The 14,679-nt window shown below is 62.3% G+C and overlaps 1 protein-coding gene across 3 annotated transcripts in view; it reads left to right on the forward strand.

Annotated features, from left to right (window-relative positions):
* Positions 1-14,679, forward strand: part of MACF1 (microtubule actin crosslinking factor 1) — a 114,189-nt gene that overhangs the window by 22,589 nt on the left and 76,921 nt on the right. For 2 of the 3 annotated variants that reach the window (XM_088531109.1, XM_088531110.1), the window contains exons 4-20: positions 1,361-1,438; positions 2,568-2,660; positions 7,921-8,087; positions 8,484-8,596; positions 8,683-8,786; positions 9,341-9,460; positions 9,568-9,663; positions 9,892-10,019; positions 10,132-10,225; positions 10,383-10,537; positions 10,644-10,920; positions 11,372-11,500; positions 11,783-11,860; positions 12,032-12,193; positions 12,419-12,523; positions 13,153-13,248; positions 13,339-13,464. In XM_088531109.1, the coding sequence (XP_088387235.1) occupies positions 1,361-1,438; positions 2,568-2,660; positions 7,921-8,087; positions 8,484-8,596; positions 8,683-8,786; positions 9,341-9,460; positions 9,568-9,663; positions 9,892-10,019; positions 10,132-10,225; positions 10,383-10,537; positions 10,644-10,920; positions 11,372-11,500; positions 11,783-11,860; positions 12,032-12,193; positions 12,419-12,523; positions 13,153-13,248; positions 13,339-13,464 (2,121 nt within the window). Of the gene's footprint in view, positions 1-503; positions 606-1,360; positions 1,439-2,567; positions 2,661-7,920; positions 8,088-8,483; positions 8,597-8,682; positions 8,787-9,340; positions 9,461-9,567; positions 9,664-9,891; positions 10,020-10,131; positions 10,226-10,382; positions 10,538-10,643; positions 10,921-11,371; positions 11,501-11,782; positions 11,861-12,031; positions 12,194-12,418; positions 12,524-13,152; positions 13,249-13,338; positions 13,465-14,679 lie in introns of all 3 variants that reach the window. The other variant, XM_088531108.1, reaches the window with a different exon arrangement.

The following is a 14,679-nucleotide window of genomic DNA, read 5'->3' on the forward strand; positions in this document are numbered from 1 at the left end:
GGGCAAAGATCCGCTAACTAACTCGCTCCGTTACCCTCCCAAGATGCCAAATTAGAGCTGGTGGGTGTTGCAAAGTTGGATTGAGGTGCCAGTGCTCCAGGCAGCTTCCTTCTCCTTGTTTTGGCTTCCAAAGCTTTGGGAAACGTCTCCCCTTTAAGCCCTTTTGCACAAGAGGAGGTGGGACAGCCCTGAGGGCCTGGAAATTGCCCCAGGTGCTGGGGAAATGCAGGGTTGTAGCAACCAGATACCATTAGCTCCGGTTTTCCCCACTTCTCTTCTAAATCTGGAGGTTGATGCCTGCCATCCAGTTTATCCCTATCAAATCCGGCTCTTCCTGGTAGGTACCCGTGGTATCCAGGAGAGCCAGCTGCCCTTCATCCCATCCCTCGCCAGGGCACCCCGTTTCTGCTGCGTTTTCCATTACCCGGCGTCGCATTTTAGTTTCCATTCTGTCTCCCTGTGTGTCGCGTCCCCGTGGGTGTTGTCCGTGCGCTGCTCCTTAGCAAAAAGAGCCGTCGGGCGCGAGGAGCCTTCGCCTGCTGAGAGCGCCGTCCTGGCTCCGCGCGAGCAGCGAGGAGCGCGAGGAGGAAGAGGATGGTGACGCAGTAGGTTGAGTCACCCCGGGGGCAGCGCGGCCCCGCGGGCGCCCTCGGATGCTCCGGCGTCACCCAGGGTCCCGCCTGGCTCCCGGTGCCGAATTCCCGCTGCCCGGAGCATCCGCGAGCGCGGCGCGGCGCCGACCTGCCGCGGGGCCCGCGGGCCACCCGTGTGTGAGCATGAGCCCCACCGCGGCACTGCATGGAGACGCGCCGGGCACGTCCCGCGGGCACGGCCAGGACGGGTGACAAGGGGGTCCCGTCGGTGCTCCGGGACCCGGCTGGAGCCCAGGAACCCCCGGCTGAGCTGAGCGTTGTCCCACGGGAGCCGAGACCCTTCGGCTGGGGCAGGAGAGGGGAATGGGCTCCGTGCGCTGATGTCCCTGCGCAGTGACATTCCCGGCTGCTCCTCAACAATCCCAAGAGGAGCTGGGCACGGATCCGCTTGCGGAGCCTTTCTCCGAGCCCGGCTGCGGTGCCGATGCCGCAAGCCGGGCACGGAGCAGCCCCGGCTCCGGGGCTCGTGCCAAAGGCAGCAGCGTCTCGCGAGGGGGACCAGAGCAGCTCGATGCCTCCGGGGCTTCCCATCTCTCGGCCCTGCCAAGGGCCTTTTTTGCCCGTTTTCCGAGGGATTTTGTGCAACGGTGGAAGTTTCCGCGGCCGGACCCAGCGCAGGGCATGGGGAGCGCGGTGCCGAGCGGCCCTGCATGCGAGCGCTGCCACCGCGACCGGAGCCACCTGAGCCACCACCCCTTGTTTTGCAGCCGCGTGAGAAGGGCCGGATGCGTTTCCACAGGCTCCAGAACGTGCAGATCGCCCTGGATTTCCTCAAGCAGCGGCAGGTAAGGGCTGGGCGATGCCCTCTTGCATGAAACTCTTCCAGGAGGGAGTGACGTGTCGCTCTTCCGACCGCGGCTTGGGAAGGGTGTGAAGAAGCAGCGTCAGCAGCTCCGAGTTGTCCAAGCGCTGCAAAAACTAGGATCAAAATGTGGGGTTGGACTCCTCTTCTGGGAAGGGCTCTGCAGAATTGCAGGAGCTCTTGCAGCCGGGATATCGGAGCGGTTGCAGGCCAGGGCCGTGCCGGGCCGGCCCGCTCCGTGCTCCGCTCCACGTGGCCACGCTGCCAGGGCCGGAGCTGCCGTCCCTCCGCAGAGCTGCCCTCGGCAGGAGCTTCCTTCTGCTTTTTCTCGTGCACTCGGGGTTTCTCCGGGGGATGCAGGAGATGCTCCTCGGCCATCCCCCTAGCCCCGGTGTGTCCTGGGACTTGCTCCGCGTGCAGGTGAAGCCCTGCAGCTCCGCAGGGCCGGGCGCCCTGCCGGGCTTGTTGGGGCAGCTCTCCGGGTCGGGATGCTCCCCGGATACGGGCAGGCGATGATAGATGGTGTCAGTTCATGCTGAAGCAGAGATTTTCCTTCCCTTCCTGCCTGAGGGCACTGAATAAATTTGTGCACAAGCTGACGCTAAGGAGGGGAACGACTCCCAGCCCCCTCTCCAGCCCCGTGATAGAGACATTCCGCCCGCGGCTCCGGGGAGCTGGTTTCCCTGCTTCCATTAAACACCTTTTCCCTTTGAAGCAGGGGGGCCTGGCGGCAGCGCGCTGCCTGGGACGTCCCCCCGGCGCCTGCTCGGACCTGACGGGGTCCTGCCCCGCTCCTCCCTGACTTATCCCGATGAGCAGCTTCGTTTGGAAGCCAGGCGGGAGTTAATAAACTCGCCCGGCCTCTTTTAACCAGCCCCTGTGGTCTGCAGCTATTAAATTATGCACCAGCACTGGGGGCTTCGGGGACGAGGCGCTGGCCACGTGAGCTGGAATCAAGCACTGCTGCTAAAGCGCTTCCCGGCGCCCGGGCAGAGAGGGGAAAAGCGGATCCTGGAGCCGCGGAGGCTGCGGGAGGCCCTGGGGACAGGGTGCTTGGGGACAGCTCGCGCCGTGCGCTCTGTGGGAAGCTTTGACCGTGCCGTCTCGCTCAGGTGAAGCTGGTGAACATCCGCAACGATGACATTACGGACGGCAACCCCAAGCTCACGCTGGGGCTCATCTGGACCATCATCCTGCACTTCCAGGTAGGGCGCCCGCGTTTCGCGCTGAGGGACGCGGGGCGGATGGAGGGAGCGCGTCGCCTCCCCGGGGCGCTGGCCCCTGTCCCCGCATGCACACGTGTCCCACGAGGATTAGCGCTCGGCGCGGGGCCCGGCGTCAGCGCATACCAGCTCCCTGCTCTCATCGTTTACGTAACGGGATCGTTAGGGATGGACCGTGCGCTCCGGCCTCCCGCCGGCACCGAGGCTGCTGGCAGGGGCTCTTTGCTCGGCTCAGCTCCGGATTTGGAGGAGGCCGCGCGGGGACAGGACGAGCTGGCGCAGGGCAGGGACGTTCGTCCCAGGGGGACCTTCATTAGAGTGGAAAATGTCGACTGCCTGGAAGCAGCTCAGGGCAAGGGAGAAACCGCCTGCCCCAGCTTTGGGGCTGGGGAAGGAGCTTGGGACCATCCCCAGCTTTGGTGTGTTGTAAACCAAAGTGTCTCGGGTCTTTCATAGCCTCCTGTTACCGGGATGTTGTTGGGAAGGATGCTCGGAACAGCCTTGCCGAGGGGGAGCAGAGGTTGGAGGAGACTCAACCAGGGGGATTGAACCCGGTCCATGGCAGGTGGACGAGGAAATGGGGTGCGAACCCTCGTGCTCCGGGAGCCGGGAATCGCAGTGGGCAGGGATCCGGGAGGACGCTGTGCGCCGGTGCCGCGGGTTTCGGGTGTGTTTCACGGCGGTTTGGTGAACATGGTATCTGTGTTGCCACGTGCCAGGCTGGTGAAGTGGCCGAGTGTGATCCGTGGGGGCTCTGTGCCACTTCTCATGGTGAATCCTCTTTCGGCTGCTGCGGAGGGATCGGGCTGGTGCGTTCACAGGGTGTCCCTGCTCCTGGGGTCTTGTTGGTGGCACCGGGGTGGCGATGGCCGGGTGCAGCTCAAAGGGATGATCCCGAGTGCCCGAGCCGAGTGCGCTCCCCATGCCGGAGCTGTCGTGTCTTTGCTGGCCTTCTTGACCTGGATATTTCGGGAACGTGCAGTTTGGGGCGTTTGCACTTCTCAGCTGGCTGCACAGGGCTGGATTGTGTCCGGAGCTGCTGCCGGCGCTGTGGTCTGGGAAGCAGCCGGGCTTGAGCGGGGCCGGGATGCTGATGAGTCATGGGTGATGTGGGATGGCGGCGGGTGCCAAGCTGTCCTGTCCCCGCCGCCTTCGGGGCGGCCGTGGGGCTGCTCCCTGCTCCGCTGGGCTCGGAGCAAACCACAGGAGAGCACGGGGAGCCACGGATGCTTCCCAATGTCCTTCCCAAGTCCCCTCTGGATGGCCTGGGAATCGGGGAGGTGGCACTGCCGGGGTTGGGTGACCAGGGGAGCGGGGCTGGCGCATGGGACTCGCGGGGCTGCGGCGCCTCCTCGCCCCGCCTGCCGGGACGGGATTTTTCCCGGGATGCAGCTCCATTGTGGAGCCCTTAATCTCCTTCCTGCTGCTGCGGCAGAGCCAGCCCGGCCCAGGCGGGGGCTGCGGGGCCTCTTTGGAGCCCGTGTGCCGGGAGCTCCCCGGGACCTGGGGCACGGGGCTGGTTTGGGGGATGCTCTGCAGGGTCCTGTGCCCCAGGAGGGCTCCCGGAGGTGACAGTCCTGTCGTCTCCAGCCCTGCCTGCTGGAGCCAAGCCCCCTCCCCATCCTCGCCGCCACCTTCCTCTCCATCCTCTTCCTTCTGATTCCGCACGTGCCGCTGCCGCGCCGCTCCGGGCTGGCTGCCGGCATCGCCTCTCCGCGCCCGGGGGCTGCGGGAAGCCATGCCAGAGCCTCGGCAGCGCCGGGAACAGGGGGGAAATCCCTGGGTGCCGGAGCAGCCCCCCTGCACCCCCGGGGCCGGGGATGGAGCCGGCGCCGCCGGCAGGGTTTGGTGCCCGAGGCAGGTGCTGCGGATGCTGCAGGGTTTCCCTCCGCTCCCGCCGCGCCGGCTCCTCCCTGCTTTTTTCCTCCCTTTCCCACCCCTTCCTTTATGCTACCTTTGCCAACCTTCCCCTTTTCTTTTCCCTTTTCCTTTCCCCCCTCCCTGCTTTCCCTCCCTCCTCCTCCCTCCCCGCCGCCCCGCGCTCTCCCTCCCTTCTCCCGGCTCCTCCGTCTGCTCCCTGTTTGCGCGCCGGGGCCGTGCTCCAATTACCTCATATTTGGAGAGCGGGCGCCGCAGCCAATCCGGGCGCCGGCTGCTTTTAGGTCAAGTGATTCCTGAACTGCAGTGAGATGCTTTGAATGTGTCTCCCCGCAGCTCCGCGCCTGTAAGATGGCTGTCTGGAGCGGCGGGGAGGCTCCGCGCGCGCCGCCCGCCCGCGCCGGCCACCATGAGGCCCGTGAGGCGGCGGCGGCGCCGCGCGTTCCGCGCCGGGGCGCCTGAGCCCGTGAGGCGGCGGCCGGGGCTTCGCGGGATACGGAGCGGCGGCGCCGAGCGTTCCGGAACGCCCATGAGGCGACAACTGGGGTTTCTACGGGATACGGAGCCCGGCGCGGCCGCCGTCGCGCCGCAGCCATGGGCAATGCCCTGAGTTGTTGTAAAGGGGCGAAGGAGCCGCCGCCGCCCGGCGAGCGGCCGCTGGAGCCCCCGCCGGAGCCCCGAACGCGGAGCCGCCTCAGGAGGAGGTGGTGGAAGAAGAGGAGGAAGGTGCCGAAGGGGGAGCCGCAGGAGCAGCATCCCCCGGGCGGCGGGGAGGATGCCGAGGAGGCCGAGGTTGTCCCTGAGGATGCGCCGGGGCCTTCGGGAGCCGCCGAGGCGTGTTGGAATGAGGAGGAGGAGGAGGAGGCCGCGCCGCCCGGCCGCCTGGTGCAGGTGAAGGAGCGTTTCCAAGGGGAGATCCAGCAGGCGCTCCTGGTGCTGGAGCCGCCGGCCGCGGCGGCGGGAAGCTCCCCCGAGGAAGGCCTGACCGTTGTCGCCCGCCTGTTCGAGACCGCGGCCGAGCTGCAGCGCGGGCTGGCGCCGCGGCAGCCACCGGGGAGCAGCCGGGCCGTCCTGCTGCCGCTGCCCAGCGCCGCCGCGGGCAGCCCCGGAGCCGCGCGCCGGAGCGCCCAGGAGCGAGGCCGGAGCGGGGGGAGCGATGAGCGCGCCGCCCCGAGCGAGCCGGGCACCATCTCGGAGCTGTCGACACCATCGCCCATGGCGGAGCCGCCGGAGAGCCGCAGCCTTGCGGGATGGCCGTCATCCCGGGACAGGCCCGCCGATGGAGGGGGAGACATCCCGCGGGGGCAGAGCCGCCCCGCGCGGCCGGCCACGTCGTCGCCCGGCCCCGTGTCCCGCTCCTCGTGGCACCCTCGCGAGCCGGCGCGCGCCGCGGCCGGCGACACCGCCGCGGTCCTCGAGGCAGAGCTGGCTGCGCCCAGGGTCAGTGGCCGCGGTTGTCCCAAGCGCCTCCGGGGAGCGGCGTGCGTGGCGGCGGGTGCGGATCCGCGCGTTTCCCGCGGGACGGCGGAGCATCCCTGCCCTCCGGGGCGAGCGGAGCATCCCTGCCACATCCCCTCGGCCCTTGGGCTCCTCTCCCCGGCAGCCGGGATCTCCTGTAGCTCCTGCTCCGGGTGGCACGCGCCGTCTCGCCGCGGTGCGACGCGTCTCGGGGGTGTCACCACCCCCTGCACGTGCTTCATGTCCCCCGGCGCTGCGGGAAGGAGGCGGACGGGGCAGCGCCGGGGTTACGGAGAACGGGAAACGTCCCCCGTGGGCGTCCTTGTGCCGTCGCTCCGAGCAGAGCCAGCGTTCCGGGGTCCTGGCGAGCACGGAGCCGGGTGCTGTCCCGCAGCAGGCTGCAGGGCTGGTTGCAACGTGCTGCTCGTGATCCAGGTGATCCGTAGCCAGGAGTCCCTTGGAAGAGGAAACAGGTTGGTCGCCTCTTCTGAGGAGTGGGCGATGCTGGTGTCCAAGAGGAGGAGGAGGAGGAGGAGGGACAGAGGAGGCTGCTGTTGGGCTGGCCGAGCAGCCGCTGCTGTTGGGAGCTCCCTTGGTTGCTCTCCTTGGTTGTGCCTGGGAATTCAGCAGAGGGACAAGCAGGGGAGAGGCTGGAGAGCCCGGGAGGAGCCTGGGACCATGGAGAGCGGTGCCCTGGTGCTGCTGTCGCGGTTTGGACTCACGTTTGTCACGTTTGGTTGCCGGGTCCGAGAGTCCCAAAAGCCACTGGAGGGGATGGCGGCAGCTCCTGCGAGCTGGCGGGGCCTCCCGAAATCCTCGTCCCGCCCCGGGTGCACAAGGAGCAGGCAGGGAGGAGCCGGCGCCGCGCGAGGCTGCATCCCGCCCCGTGGGGCTCTGCCGGAGCGTCCCGTGCCCCCTGCCCGGAGCAGCCCCTCGCCCCGGGCCCGCAGGAGTTAACGGCGGCAGCGGCTGACAAAGAGCAGCCCTGGGTGTGATGAGCGTGTCGGGCGCCGGCGGCCGCCGCATACCAATGACGCCGCTCGCTCCGAGCCCACCCCGGCGCCGCTCCGTCCTTAATCCGGCAGGTGCAGCCGGGATGCGGCTCCTCGAGCCCGTGTTTTGCAAGAACGAAGCAACGGGGCGACGGCTGCGGCAGCGCCGGCCGCCGGCCGTGCCGAGCGCGTCCCCGGGCCGGCACCCACGTCCTGCCGCTCCCCCGTGCGCCCCGGCCCTCCCTTTCGTCCTCCTCGGCACGAAGGGGAGGTGATGGGACTGACTGGGGAGCTGGCGAGGAGGGGAGGCCGGCGGGGAAGGCTGCGTCGGTCGGGAGCATCCCGGCGCGCGGGGACACGTGCGTCTCGTCACGTGCCAGCCTGGGATTTGCAGCCCGTCCTGGGCGTTTAGCGGGAGGAATCTGTGACTATAGATGGCTTTTGTTGGGAAAGTGGGTCAGCAGCACCCCGGGGCCCGCGCAGCCGGGCGCAGCGAGGCCAGGGGGGACGTGGCCACCTTCTCGCCACCCTTCCTGTCCCGCCAAAAGCTCTGTTTGACCCGGCCAAGTTGGGGAGAGCTGCTCAGTGCCCCTGGTGGGACCGGGGTCCGTTCCCAAGCCCACTAGGTCTCCTACTGCATGTGGCCATGAGAAGTTTCCTGTTGGCGCTTGCTGAGGTCCCCCTGGGTGCCACATTTGCCCAGTGCCCTCTTTGGTTGGTGATCCTTGTCCCTTAATAGGAGGACAAGGATGGAGCCTTAATAGGAAGCTCCCAGCTGCACCCAGGAGCCCCAGATACCGCAGGGGCTTCTCCCTGCCCCATGGCACACGTAGCCCGTGTTTATAGAGGTGGGATGTGCCCGGGGGCTCCCTTCCTCCTCCCAAATCACCCCTGGCTCTGCTGCCCCCTCGCAGATCTCCGACATCTACATCAGCGGAGAGTCCGGGGACATGTCGGCCAAGGAGAAGCTGCTGCTGTGGACGCAGAAGGTGACGGCGGGTTACATTGGGGTGAAGTGCACCAACTTCTCCTCGTGCTGGAGCGACGGCAAGATGTTCAACGCCCTCATCCACAGATACAGGTGGGCAGCGAGAGCATTGCCTGGCCGGGAGGATCCCGGGATCCCTCCCCACCACCAGATCTGGATCGCTTGGACACGCAGGCGTGGGAGGACTTGTGGGGAGCTGCTGCTGCTGGGTCGGTGCTCAGAAAAGCAGCGGATCGGGAGATAAGTCCTCTTTAACGAGGGAAGCAAAAAGGAAAAGCATTAGAAGCGGAGCATGGGAATGCTGCAGTGCTTGAAGTGCTGCTGTTTCCCGCACTTAACGCTTCATCCAAGGCTCTCTCCAAGCCTTCCCGGGAGCGCTGCCGGAGCGAGGCGCGGAGCAGCCGTGGTGACAGCAGCGCCCGTCCCTGCCCGCTCGGCCTCGTGCTGTTTGGCAGCACCCGCATCAGGACTGGGACGTGTGTCTTGCAGGCCGGATCTGGTGGACATGGAGAGGGTGCAAGTGCAGAGCAACCGAGAGAACCTGGAGCAGGCGTTCGAGATCGCCGAGCGCCTGGGGGTCACCCGGCTGCTGGATGCAGAAGGTGAGAGGTTGGCCGGGTGGAGCGGGCAAACCCGGCTCCTGCTGGGGAGGTTTCACCCCTCTTGTGCCTCTCTTGTCCCCTTCCAGATGTGGATGTTCCATCTCCAGATGAGAAGTCTGTGATAACTTATGTGTCTTCAATCTACGATGCCTTTCCCAAGGTCCCCGAGGGAGAAGGGATCAGCGCTATCGTAAGCGTGGCTGCTTTTTTTGCACCTCACTCGTTTGGGAGGCCGAACCGCAGCCTCCTGGAGCTGGGGCTTGGGAGGCTCCTGTATCCCTCAGGAGGAGGCTTTGGAGGTTTCCGTTCCAGCTGTAATGAACTGCTGCCGGGGGAATGGGTTTGAGGCAAGGAAGGAGCTTCCCCATTAGCGTGTGTGCCCTTTTGAGCCACCCGCCGTGGGTCCTGATGCTCCCCACAGCCGGGGGGACTGGTTACGTTGTGCCTCGAGCTCTGAGCACTCGGAAAGCTGCGGGCAGCTCCTCCACAAAGTCAGGCTGGCTTCTGTAGAGCAGCTTTCTTGCAAGAAAACTCTTTCCTTTTCCACCCTGTACCCATGAGACAGCATCACAGCGAGGAGACCCGGTCCGTGTTGCAGCCACTGTATTTTGTGACGAGCACAGCTGTGACCATGCTGCATCAGGTCCCCTCTTGCTGTGCTTGGGGACGTGTTAGGGCTGGGCTGTCTGTCCTTGCGGAGTCCTCCCTGTTGGCAGTGCTTTACGAGGTCTCTCTCACTTCCAGGAGGTGGATTCCAGGTGGCTGGAATACCAGAGCCGCATGGAGTCTCTCATCTCGTGGATCAAGCAGCACACGATGCTCATGTCGGATAAATCCTTCCCCCGGAACCCTGTGGAACTCAAGGTGGGTCCTGGAGCAAGGGCCCTCCTGAGGGTGCCCCAGTGCTCTGCTCCAACAGCCACATGGCATCATCCTCAGGCCAGTCTCTCATGCAGTCTTTCTTCTCCCAGGGACTTTATAATCAATACATACACTTCAAAGAAACTGAAATCCCCTTGAAAGAGCAAGAGAAAGGGAGGATTGAGGAGCTCTACAAACTCTTAGAGGTAAGTACTATCTCAGCTGCACAGAGGTGTGTAGGTGGGAGTGTTAGGCTTTTAGCAAGACTTAAGCATATTCAGTTTAGTTTGTTTTGGAGTTTAGAAATGGAAATAACCCTTAGGGTAAATGATCTTGCACATACCATGCTGCAGAGGCAGTGCTGTTGCCTCATTGCCCCACTTTCTTTGCCAACTAGAGAACAAGGTACTAAATGTTGCTTTTTTTTTCCCCAGGTATGGATTGAATTTGGCCGCATCAAGTTGCCCCAGGGCTACCACCCTAATGATGTGGAGGAGGAGTGGGGCAAGCTGATCATCGAGATGCTGGAGCGCGAGAAGCTCCTGCGGCCGGCGGTGGAGAGGTGGGTGCTCTGCTTGGAGCAGCAAAGCTCCCTGCTGGGACCTCCCCAGCTCCTGCGACTGCTGGGACAGCTCAAAGCCTTTCCCTCATTCCCTTTCCCTCTGTCATCGCAGGCTGGAACTGCTTCTACAAATTGCTAACAAAATCCAGAATGGTGCTCTGAACTGTGAAGAAAAACTTACTCTCGCGAAGAACACACTGCAGGCTGTGAGTGGCGGGGTGGCATTTCCCCCCGTGTTGATTTTAGTGAAGTTTGAGGGTCCTTCTGACCTTAACATCTGTGTTGGGGAACAATCCCAACCCCTCTGCTCATGCAGATGGGACGGAGGGGACCCAGTTTTCATTCCCCTTTGTCTTGGTGCAGGACGCTGCTCACCTGGAGTCTGGCGGGCCGGTGCAGTACGAATCCGACGTGGTCATGTACCTGCAGGAGTGCGAGGGGCTCATCCGCCAGCTCCAGGTGGATGTGCAGATCCTTCGGGATGAGAATTACTACCAACTGGAGGAGCTGGTGTTCAGGTGAGCGGGGCCATGACAAGATAGCCGGCTGCTGCAGAAGAGCGGCCGGGGCTGCTCCGCACCAGCTCCGCCGGGATTTTCACACGTGCCTGGTTTGCTCCTCCAGGATCATGCGGCTGCAAGACGAGCTGGTGACGCTGCGGCTCGAGTGCACTAACCTGTACAGGAAAGGGCACTTCTCCACGCTGGAGCTGGTGCCCAGCACCACGCGGAGCACCACGCACTTGAAGGGCGAGTCGCTGACCAAGGGGCTGCACACGTCGGCTGCCTCCTGGTTCCGCAAGCCCATGACCAGGACGGAGCTCGTGGCCATCTCCTCTTCTGAAGACGAGGGCAGCCTCCGCTTCGTGTACGAGCTGCTGGCGTGGGTGGAAGAAATGCAGGTGAGTCCTGGCTTACTTGCTCCCCAGACCACACCAAAGGGTAAAACTGCAAATGATCTGTGTGGTTTTTATTTGTTTGTTTGCTTTACCCTTGTCTCTGTGAACAGCAATTGTTTGGGTGGCTTGGAATTTCTGCAAAACATTAGTGTTTTGTCTTGAGTTGGGTCTTCTCTCTTGTGATCCTGCTGTTTGCTGGGTATGGGAAGTTATTTTCAAAGCCACATGCAAAACTGTACTGATCCAATGAGCCCTTTGGTCTTTCTGAGTGTGAGGCCTGTGCAGGCTGCCTCTGCAATCATCCAGTGTTTGAACTTATTGAGGCCTTTCTGCCTGGGCTGGCTGGTTACTTGTTGCCTCTGCAGCGGCCCAGGAGGTTTTTTGCCCTCCTGTCCTTTGAAGATGTGCCCGGGTGGGCAGGGGGTGCTGACTCGGACCTTCTGGCCTGTTGCAGATGCGGTTGGAGCGGGCAGAGTGGGGGAACGACCTGCCGAGCGTGGAGTCGCAGCTGGAGACGCAGCGACTCGTGCACAGCAGCGTGGAGGAGCTGGGCTCCAGCGTGAAGGAGGCCCGCGTCTACGAGGTACGGTGGCACCACCCTGGCACAGCATGCGTGGAAAGGCTTGGTGGCATTGGGAAGATGAGAGCACAGGAGGTGGCAGCTCTTGTGGGCAAAGGTGACTTAGAGACAGGCAATATTTAAGGACAGGGCTTACGAGTTGCTGCTGGTTTGGTGCAAGAGGCTGCTGCCCTGAGCTGTCCTCTCTGCCTACTTGCTCATGGAGAGCTGGGGAGAAAGGTTTAGAGGTGGCGTTTCGTAGGATGCTGTTTTGTGTTGAGTAACAAGAACGTTTTCATCCTCCAGGCTAAAATGTCTCAGAATTTCCGTGCTAGCTACACAGAGACACTTGGCAAGCTGGAGACGCAGTACTGCAAGCTGATGGTGAGTGAACTTTGGGCTGGTAGCCCCTTCCTACCGCTGCCAGGGGAGTGCGTGGTCCATCCCTGCTGTTCTGGTCCTGACCATCCCTGCTCCATGGCTGGGGAGATGGGAGAAGAAACTGGGGATTGTCAGAGCCAGGGAATAGGAGTCATGTTGCTCAACTGTGTTTAGGAGACGTCAAGCTTCCGCCTGAGGCATCTCCAGAGCTTGCACTTGTTTGTGTCTCGAGCCACCGCTGAACTGATTTGGTTGAATGAGAAGGAGGAAGAGGAACTGGCGTACGACTGGAGTGACAACAACCCCAACATTGCAGCCAAGAGGAACTATTTCTCGGTGAGCAGTCTGTCACCTCACAGTGGCTCCCCGAGCAGGGCCAGGGGGGTGGATGCACTCCTTGTCACACTGCTGCAGCTTTTAAACTGCTGCAGGAGTTTCTGGGGTTGCAGAAAACCCCAGAAGTTTGGTGTTCCCTCCCATGTTACCAAACCTGTTTCATTAGTTGAATGCAGACCGCTCCTGGTAGCCCAGGTTTTGACTTCGCTTGTGTCCGTTGCTCAGGAGCTGACGATGGAGCTGGAAGAGAGACAGGACGTTTTCCGCTCCCTCCAAGACACAGCTGAGCTGCTGTCCCTGGAGAATCACCCAGCCAAGCAAACTGTAGAGGTGAGTGGTGACAGCAGAGCAGAGAGGAGCCCCGTGAATCAGGTGGCAGCAGATCTTCAAAATGTAACTTGGAAACTCGCAGCCCTGCACTGTGCCCCTGCCCGACCCCACGGCGCTTTTAAGAGCATTTAGACCTAATGAAGTGTTTTATGGGGGAAGAAGAGTGTTAATGCAGTGCTAAGAGCTGTTTTATTCGGTCTTTGGGAGCACGCAGTGAGAAGTTATACAAATAACAAGGTCTCCAAGATAAGGGCAGCACAGATTGGCATACACAGAGCATTTTTCTGCAGTACACTGATGCAGGGAAAGGCTCTGGTCACTTGGAGCTATTGAAGCCTCCAGCACTGTTAGAGAAAAAACAGGGATGTAGTGAAGGGTTGCTAGGACACTTTTCTCCCCGCTGTTTGATTTAGTGGCAGGCGCCTGTTCCAGGGTGGGAGAAGGCAAATTTGTGCCTGCAGCAGCCTCCGGCATGTGCAGATTTGGGCCTGCTGTCTGTCACTTCAGTGTCCAAACACTGCTGCTGCCGCCGGCTCCTGCCCTTTTATGTGCATCCCCCGGCTGCGGCGCGTCCTGCCCGTGCCCCTCTGCTCGAGCCCCGTGCTCAGGGCTGCTCGCTGTGTTTCCAGGCCTACGGCGCCGCCGTGCAGACCCAGTGGCAGTGGATCAAGCAGCTCTGCCTGTGCGTGGAGCAGCACGTGAAGGAGAACGCTGCCTATTTCCAGGTACCGCCGCTCGCGGAGGCGTTCGGGGGGCCTCTTGCCCGTCGCTCGGTTGAGCGGTGCCGATTCCTGTGACACTTTTTGGTCTCGCAGTTCTTCAGCGATGCCCGCGACTTGGAGACCTACCTGCGCAGCCTGCAGGACTCCATCAAGAGGAAGTATTCGTGCGACCACAACACGAGCCTGACCTGCCTGGAGGACCTGCTGCAGGACTCCATGGTGGGTTTGCCGGACTCCCCATCTCCCTGGGGGCAGCACATGGAATACTTGCTCCAGTCCAGCGGTGTTGGCCGGGGGGCATCTTGCTTTCCGTGGAAAACAGGCCACGTTCGTCTTGCTGCCTGTCCTGTGTGTTGCCTGCACTAGCTGGATTTGGGAAGCGGCAGCGGATCATCAGTGTCTGCAGCATTTGTGCTTGGTGGCACTTGCCACAACCTCTCTGTACTCTCTTGGTAAAGAACAAGCAGCACATCCTGCCTGGGCAAGACTATAGCTAGAGGCTTCTTTTAATTAAACCACCCCGGAGCTGGTTCCTCTCCATTAGTATCCATTGAACTGTTCCTTTCCGGAGGTGGTCGGGTGCTGTCGACGGTGCCGTGGGTGCCCAGGTGCCATTTGTGTTTTGTTTCTGCTCTCTGCCTGGAGCTTCCTAAGAGCTGGGCTGGAGAGGAATGTCCATCCAGAGCGAGTGTGTCCTTGTGTCACGCCGTATCCGTGGGGAGGAGGGCGACATGGCCGGGGCTGCCGGCACGTGGTGGCTCCGGTCCCCGAGTGTCGCCACCCAGACCCACAACCGTACTCTCATGCTCTGAACTGGCCTGACAAAAATAAAAACCAAGGAGCAAAGCAGCAGGTAGTGCTTGGAAGTGGGGGTAGCAGGGGGTTTGTGGTTTAACCACCCAGCCTCTGGTGACGGCCCGCAGAGGTTAAATCGGAGGCCGTGGAGTCAGGGAGCCGCTTCCTCATTTTCCTGGTAGATTCCCTGGGTTTCCAGGCTGCACGTGGGGAAATCGGGATGCCGATAGTCAGTGCTCACAAGGGCTGCCACAAACCCAACACGTGGCAGCGGGTCGGGAAGGTGCAGGCTGGGCAGGAGGAGAGTGGCCACGGTCTAAGACGGGGACAGCTGCCCTCCTCTAAGCTGTCTCATTCTTTCTTTCCTAATGAGTTAAAGTTGTATTTCTTTCAATCATGCTCCGTGGGACAGGCACAGGTAGTTTATTTAATCATTTATTCTTTTTTTTTTCTTTTTTTTTCTTTTTTAACAATTAAGTAATTTATCCTCTTCTGTTCTTAGCACACTAACCAGCCCTTCGTGGTCTGAGGGTTCAAAGCATGATGGAGAACATTTTCCTGGGATCCTTGTTAAACCTCTGCAGCCCAAAGGGGCTGAGCTGTGACTAGTGCCATGGGCTGCCGGTGTTGTGATCCGCA

Source organism: Tinamus guttatus, unplaced genomic scaffold (assembly GCF_059628265.1).
Source record: "Tinamus guttatus ecotype Peru unplaced genomic scaffold, ASM5962826v1 Tinamus_guttatus_pri_ptg000397l, whole genome shotgun sequence".
NCBI classification, from domain to species: domain Eukaryota; kingdom Metazoa; phylum Chordata; class Aves; order Tinamiformes; family Tinamidae; genus Tinamus; species Tinamus guttatus.